The sequence below is a fragment of the Suillus subaureus genome (assembly GCF_016647635.1).
Source record: "Suillus subaureus strain MN1 chromosome Unknown BJ212scaffold_133, whole genome shotgun sequence".
Taxonomy (NCBI): Eukaryota; Fungi; Basidiomycota; class Agaricomycetes; order Boletales; family Suillaceae; genus Suillus; species Suillus subaureus.
This window is the reverse complement of record NW_024538689.1, coordinates 1-8,249: the sequence shown is the minus strand read 5'-3', so window position 1 is coordinate 8,249 and position 8,249 is coordinate 1. Positions and strand designations below refer to the sequence as shown.

Here is an 8,249-nt window from a genome sequence, read left to right as displayed (position 1 = left end):
AAATCTGTTTATCTTGGAGTTCGTTCGAAACGTGCTGACAACATTTTTTTCACCTTCACGCCCCGTGAGCGTCGTCTCAGAAACATAAGATATATCCTGAGGTGCGGACGTGTCAACCTAGATTGTCGACAGACTGACCAAAACTGTCGGGCTCCACCACCAAACAAAAAATGTTAGTGAGACCGGAGCCTAGAGGCCAGATGAATGCACGCAAGCTGAGGACAGAGTAAATCTGGCAGTCAGGATTCGGAAAATGATGTAACCTCTCGGCTTCGCTGAAGCCTCATCAATGGACATTCCTTCGGTCGTTGGCTCTTCCAGTGCAACCGAGGATGGCAAACCGAGTCATGTCGTTGACTCGGAGTCTGCTTCACTTTCGGCATCTGAGACAGGAACATCGTTCTGAGAGCCAGTGTGCTGATCCTCCGTCGAGCTCGTTGAGTCTTACTTGCAGTATTACCACTGAAATTGCACATCCCTTATGATAAGGTGTGAGTGTTTAATCCTAGAACCTTGCTCGCGAACGACATCGCTGAGCCATCAATAGGACGTTAGTTTTTTCATCCTTTTTGACTTTGGGCTATGCTGATAGAATATGCTACACGTCGGCAGGATGTGAGTCACTATCGATCCTAGAGGTGGACGATTTTCAACTCCATCATATTTTGACCAGCTTTATCTCAGGAGTCGTGAAGATATATGGTCTAGGTTACTCTCCGTGGTATGTTCAATTGGTCACAGATTGTACACATTTCTCATGTTGTAAATGAGCCAGGCCTCTGGCCCATCACCATTGGAGAACGACGCCAGCTGTTGGAGACGCGCCGAGACTTTTCATAGTTGCGGCAATGTCACAAAACTCCACCCAGCTAACTTTATTAGGAAGACCTTTATGTCTAAGACAGAATCTAACGAACATGTGAGTTAGCCATCAGGTTTTGCGATATGCCCACAGTACCTCGTCTTGGACGGGTTGGGCGCCCATTGCTTCTTGGGAAGCTTGCATGGTGTGTCGTACAGGATGATGGGTTGCACTGATAGTGACTGCACCTAGCTGTAATTGGTATGTGATTCTAGTATTTATAACCTTGGGTCGTCACGAAGCTTTGTGTATCTCAGGTAACCGGTCCACTGACCCATGAAAGCTGTCGTCTTCATACCATTTCATATCGCACAACGTGAAAGTCCTTGGCACTTCTGCTTAACCTTATCCATCACCTTCGCCCATTTCCCATTCCAGGTGCTGATCCTGCCCCACGGCCAATGAGAATATCTTTTCCCAGAATTACTGTCATCGCCAGCATTCCAAGTCATCCAGCAGTTCAAGAGCTTGTCGGATGTTGTCGATGTTCTTGGTGTCAATGCGCCGGGATCGTTCCATCTCTGTATTGTCAGGAGGTCTGTTTTCACCACACAGGGAGATCATCCGCACTCTAAATGCTTTTACGACTTTTGCCTCGTTAGTTTTATCTGAAGGGCAAAAACTTGCAAAGGTGCGTGCATTTATAACGATTCTCGCGATTCCAACACTGTTATTTACGAAGACTCATATCGCCCTACATTAAGTTCGATTATATCTATTCAATGACAAACCTTTTAATTCTCTGGTACCTTCAGTCTGGCTCTTGGACGTGCGCTTAACAATAACGCTTGAATTCGTCATCCTACCCATCACAACGTCCAGAGCTTACAGCTAAAAAGCAGGTGGGTTCGGTGGCACGCTCCAGCAATTAACGCAGTATTCCATGACACAAGTTACTCTCTTTTCTCGCATATGATATCCTGATGCCTGCGCAGCTGCGTGTAGCAGTGTGCCATTTGCTCCAAAGGTCAGGTCAATTTCTTCGGGGATGAACACGCCAGCTCTGATCGAACGTCATCATTACAAGCTCGGCCAACTTGAAGTACAAACCAAGGCTCGAGAATTATGTAATATGCCGCCTCACGCGCTACGATGTTAGAGGATGATCTCACGACCTTTTGCTAGATCTGTTGATCTCCTATACTTTCCGGAGATGACGTTCTCCCGTGAGCTGGTAGTCGTACTTCATTGTCACTGCCTGAGGTTTTCTGAACATACACATCGCGGCCCTCAGGTTATGTGTTTCCAGAAACTACTGCTATCGCGCTCTTTTGAATGTTTTGTGCGGCTGCTGGGTATCCTGAGAAGTTCGAACCACATAAACATACCCCTCCACTCGCAGGTGAAAACCTGTCAAGTTTCTTACGATCTGAGATTCTGAATTCCGGAGAAACATCTAACACAGCTATTTTTTTGATTAGGGAATCTATGAAAATTATATGGAACGGTTATGTTTCTCAAAGCAGAATCAGTGTTACACCGGAGTTCACATCCGCCAAACGACGTGCCTATCTTCTACCATGCAAGACATGGATCTCCTGGCGTTCTTTTTCGTTCAAAACAGCGCTCCACCCTGCTCCAATGAGCCACCGAAGAAACCACGACAATGTCTGCGAACGAGGATATGTCCCCTTTCCTCCGCTCTTTAGATACCACCTTCACCCCACCAAGGCCCTTCTTGAGCGCAGCCAAAATGATCTGTTGTATATTTCCTTCGGGAGCTACATCTTCCCTGCATTTCATTGTTATCATAAAACTCCACCCAGGTAACTTTATGTGGAAGGCCTTTATGACCCAGGCAGAATCAGCGCGACGGCGTACTAGGCTATGTGAGTCGGCGGCCCACCAGGTATCGCGGCACGTCGTCTCTGATGGGTTGGGCACCCATCTCTTCTCGGGAAGATTGCTTGGTATGTTTACGGTACGGGATAATGAGTTGCATTAATTGGCAGCTGCAGCACTTGGTACGTGATTCCGGTATTTATAACTTTGGGATCTTTAAATTACTGGCATAGATTGTATTGTCCTACATAGAGTATCACTCTGCAAAGGACAGAAATTGGAAAGATGGCATTCCATACTATCACGCAAGGTGACATTCCTGCTGAACCTTATCCAGCACCTTTGCCCATCTTCCTCCATTCCAAGAGCTGATCCTGGCCCACTCATCCTCCTTCAAGACACACTTGTACCAAAACAACCGACTTGCCATGATGATGTCCGCATACGAGAACGTATCTCCCATAACCCACTCCCCGGTACTCTTCTCGCGTAACGTTTCTCCCTTATTAAAACCCTGCTCAAGATATGCCCAATCTCCATCACGTTTCGGGCCTTCAGGCGAAAACTCCTCCCACGGAAGTTGTAACCTCTCCGAGCGCGTCCGACGGAAAAATTCCACGCTTGCGGGGTTCAGAATCTCCGCAACGCGCACATATATCAACCTCACGATGGGGTGTGCGTTGTCGAGATATGCAGAATCGAACACGCGAACGAGCATTTCGGAGCCGTACGGGAAGATGGGCTTTGTGGTATATGTTTTCTCGAGATATGCTGCGATCTCGAGGGATTCGTCGATTAGAGCACCGGTGTTGGGGTCGCTGAGGACGGGGACGGTGTATATGTCTGAACCATCGGATCTCTTTTTGGGCGACAAGCCAAGACCCTTGAGAACAGTTGCAATATCTGGGTACTCGACCCAGACAGTTTCGAAAGGTAGCTCCTTGTAGCTTAAGACGAACCTGGCGCTGGAGGTAAGGAAGTCATTTTTGCATTCAAGTGAAATGTGCTAACCTGGACTTTGATGTATTTGGAGACCAGTAGCTTCCAGGCAATTGGGAGGGGATATCGTATAGAATGAGCGGTTTCATCGTTATCGTTAACTGATCAGGTCCACCTTTGGTATTGTCTCTGCAGTGATTGTAAGTGCTATATTTGGTTGCCGCCACAAGCTCAGATCCATCGATATGGCTCATGATAAACTAAAAGAAAACGACCCCTGACACGAGCTCGTACGACTGCCACTGGCTGATTTGCCATGATTGTCTGGTGGACGGTATGTGATACTATCTGTCAGGGCGATACGGCACGCTTTTACTTGTCGTAGCGCGTCGAAGGAGGTCACCCGCTGACTATACATGACTCAACAAATGCCCGCGAAGGCATGTTCTACGCATGGCCTCAAGTACCTCGATTTGATTGTTCCAGAGGAAGATTTGTTGTGTGGTACAATGGGTCCGATTGGAGAGAAGATACAAAGCATACAATTACTGTCTATTATTTACAAAGACAGGCAGGACATGTTTTTCCTCGAACTCATTAAGCACGCTTATGATACAAATATAAGTACAATTCCATCTGGGGTAGCCTAGAAGCCGCTCTACGAAACTATAAGCCATCCGTTCTGTACAAGAATAGATCACGACATACCTTGCGCTGTTCGCCCTTAGCCTCGAGTTCGGGGTCTTTCGTAAGTTTGCCAGCCATCTTCTCCACTCCGCCTATGCACGAATATGAATATAATTGAAAAGTCAGATGAATAAAGACCAACCCATCAATTTGGAGCTCATGGAAGACAACTTGCCCGCTGGAGCGCGACCGCTACCAGCGCCAGCGCCCTGACCACTGCCGATGCCAGAGTCATCATACTCATCAACGTCGCGCTCATACCCGCGGCTACGGCCATCACCGCTGATGCTCTGGCCACTGGCACTGTCGTATTCACCACCAGTTTGGCCAACTCCAGGGACACTCATGCCCTGAGTGTTCTGACCGCCGCGAGTACCAGCCATTCCAGGGTCTGTGTCGCAGTATTCGTCGCTTTGATCTAAGCTCTGCTGACCTTGTCGACCGACGCGGCTTTGATTTCCTGTGTATCCACCAGCTTGGCCAAACCCGCTGCCTCCATATGATTCTGAAAGTGTGGAGTCTCCCCCCGGGACAGTGCGTTGATCATCGCCAGGGGTCTCATAGTTTGAGTCATCATCGTTGAAGTTCCCTGATGATAAAGATGGTGAGTCTGTCTGGGATTTGTAAACAGTTTAGACCAACGTACGACGTGAACCTTGGTTTCCTTGATCGTAAGACATTGATTGTGTGTTATGGTTAAGAAGATAAGAGAAAGTACGTCGATAGGGCTTTATATACGATAAATCGATGATGTAGCGATGACGAAGGGGGTTGGCGCTGTTGACGTATAGTTGGCTAATTGAGGAGCGAGCGTGGAATCTTGTCAATGTGGACCGCTCCAGCTGAGACCGAATGGAGCCTCTCGCAGCAGTACCCGCAAGGCTCGGCATTGCATGACGACAAGGACGAACCGTTTCGTGAAACCCCTAATTAGCGTCATCTTCGGTCACGGGTGTACAGAAATAAATGACATCATCATACCGCTACAGGCTCCGCTTTGTTCTATGTGCGCTTACTGCTTCTGGAGTTGTTCGCATTACAACAGACCGTGATTCTGATGCCAAATAGATGCATAACACGAGCCCAGAGTGAAGAACATAAAAACGCGAGGAATGCAGTATGAGTACCAGACAATGAAGCAAGGATATAGAGTAAGCACACGCGAAACCGGGGCAACTTTGAGTGAGCGCGACGAGCGAAGAAACTATGCTTTTGGCGTTCTTGTGGAACAGATTCGTCTGTCAGTGGGCGGTGTCAAGAGACGGTGTTTCAGAAGCAGCAAATGGAGGACAGGTGGTCGCGCTTTCCATGACCCTTCAAGTCTCTATTAACAAACTCGCAGTAAAGTGGACTCACCCAATACCCCAAATCCCCCTTGCGCAGTGGCGCACCGCCATATATCTCTTTTCGCACCTGCAACCGTCCTCTCACGAGTATCGCGTTAGCTCACAGAGACCTTCTGGGAGGAGGAAGAGCCATCAGAGGGCTCGAAGCAGGGTAGAGAATATAAGCCTAACGAAGTAAACGATATACAGACTTTGTCATTTCTCCTCGTGTGCATTGTCCTCCCTGGCGTTGCATAGGCGCTACAAGCGCAATGGCCTGCAATAGCATTACCAGCGCTGTACAGCTGCAGTCGCTGTGAGAAAAATGTTAATGCTCTTCTCACACCACCTGCAACTGTGAGCTCGAGTCAATCTTGGCTTGTCATTGTCGCGATGGTGCGTTTCTTCTTCGCGTTCAACAGTGCTTTCTGGATCGACATTCCCTCTGCGGTAGCCTGGAGACGAGAACCTCTGTAGATGTGTCTGGTCAGACAACGAACAGAATGAAATAGTTCAAGGTTGTGGGCAGCGGTACGGCCTTGGCAAAGTTTTAGTGGCTGTGCACTTGAATCAAACAGGGTTACATTCAACTGTTTTGAACATGTTCATGCAAAGCCTGTGGAAGTCAGGTTCTCTTGCTCTGCCCTGTCGACAGCCGAGACGCCTCCTCCAGAAGATACAAGCTCACTCCTGCGTTAGGAAATCCAGTCGGATCAGGACATTGGTGCCTCCCGTGTTCCACAACATCCGGAACGAATGAATTAACCTCACCAACACACCGTGTCTCCCTTCCTCGAAACCAAAATTGTGCTCAGCGCGTTCAACACTGGAAGTCTGGAAGCCGATCGAAGCTAGCTATTGCCAAGATCACACTCGATTGTCCCATCTTGTGGAAGCATGCGTCGAAATGATGCCCAAGCTTGTCGACATGCCTCTGTCATCTGGATCTACAATCTATACAAGTACTGGTGTGCAGCCTCCACGTGGTGTTTTGCTGCATGACCCTCCGGGGTGTGGCAAGACTCTTCCAGCGAACGCAATAGCTGTAGTGAGTGTACTTACCAAATTGTATGAAAGTTGACTGATTGCGCGGAGGAACTGGGTATTCTGTTCATCAGCATGATATCTGCTCTGTCTATCTTGTCCAGTATGCGTTGAGAGTCTGAAAAAATGCATAAGATACATTTGACAAGGCTAAGTTATGTCTCGTGTTATGCATGCATCTTTCTTAATCTCAACGCCCAGCGTGCCGCGCCATGCCTGCTATTCATCGATGAGATCAATGCTATCACTCCAAAACAAAGGGAAATCATCGGGATGGAATGATGCATAGTCGCATAATTCTGCGCGGATGGTAGCGTTAATACCATCCCCTTCGCCATCATCCTCTAACCCGATTCACCCAAACATGTCCTAGGAGGAGATCGAAAGCAAAATAGTAATCCTCATTAACACCAACCGACCAGACTCACTAGATGCCGCTCTCCATCACGGGGATCTATTCAACCACGAGTTACTAAACATTGACGCCACAGATGAGGAGCTTCGCAAGTAAGCCTACGGTACCCATACCATCCTTTGATGAATAATGCTATCTTGACTCCTGGATTTTGCCATCTTTGCAACGGAATCGTTCCGATCGATATGATTAACCCAGCTAAATTTATGTATGCCAATGAACACGTCGATATTGTGCGGGCGCTCAAGGTCCATTCACAGGCACAGATCAGGCGCGCCGAGATGCGCAGAGCACATCGTGTGGATCTGGCGGCTTGTCTTTTCAGATGGATAGGAATGATGGAGATTTTTGGGATCCACCGCGGGTGCTTTTTGTGTGTACTCAGGATAAGGTCGGTCCAAATGCGTCTGCTGTGCAGTGGAGGAAATACAAGCGCTGCAGGCCAAGTTACTGGCTCTCGCGTAATGGGCACAGATGTCGATTAAAAGCGAGTTGTTGACAAAATCAGCATGATATGGGATACTAAATTTGGCACTCTGCGACTCATGCGTGATTCACTTAAGCTTGAGGACTGGAAATTGGTTGAACTTTCATCAATCCTCTCCAGATCTCGTCAATCGTACGGTCTCCCCATGATCCTTCTCATAAACCTGTTCATATATATTCCTTATCAACGTCATACCTTAATACTCTCGTCATGCAGTATTCAAGTCCACGCGCGGATGGTTGCATCAAATATATGACTTGCGCTCGAGGACCAATCGTTGGTAGTACATTTATGTAGTAGAATGCGCGTACATGTAATGTTGAATAGGTGAATCTTTATCAGTAACACCAGAATAAAATATCTAACATATTGAGAGCGTAAATAAGGATAGTGTAATGAAGCATGATGAGTTCGACATCTAGCGGAATAAAAGAGCTCCAACCCGAATGGAAACCTAAACAACATCAAGAATGGTAGCATTCACAGGAATACATATTGAGTCCAAATTTGAGCCATGGCTGGCATGTTAGGTGGCGATAAAGTGAGTGTGATGGGGCATATGTGCTGATGAGCCTCCAGTGGCTTGCAAATATTGGGCTCTGTTGCAGGCCATAGCATGACATCATGGTCCTGCATATACGGAGACCGCTTGCAATGATGGACTCGGGTATGACGAGCAATGGTGCGTGGTGCGGCAACAGAAGCGCT

The 8,249-nt window shown here is 47.8% G+C and overlaps 1 protein-coding gene across 1 annotated transcript; it reads left to right on the top strand.

Annotated features, from left to right (window-relative positions):
* Positions 1–4,836: 4,836 nt before the first annotated feature.
* BJ212DRAFT_1401514 (uncharacterized protein) lies at positions 4,837–5,431 on the top strand. The gene has a single exon (XM_041337334.1). The coding sequence runs from the start codon at positions 5,164–5,166 to the stop codon at positions 5,320–5,322; it is 159 nt and encodes a 52-aa protein (XP_041185772.1). The 5' UTR covers positions 4,837–5,163; the 3' UTR covers positions 5,323–5,431.
* Positions 5,432–8,249: the final 2,818 nt, after the last annotated feature.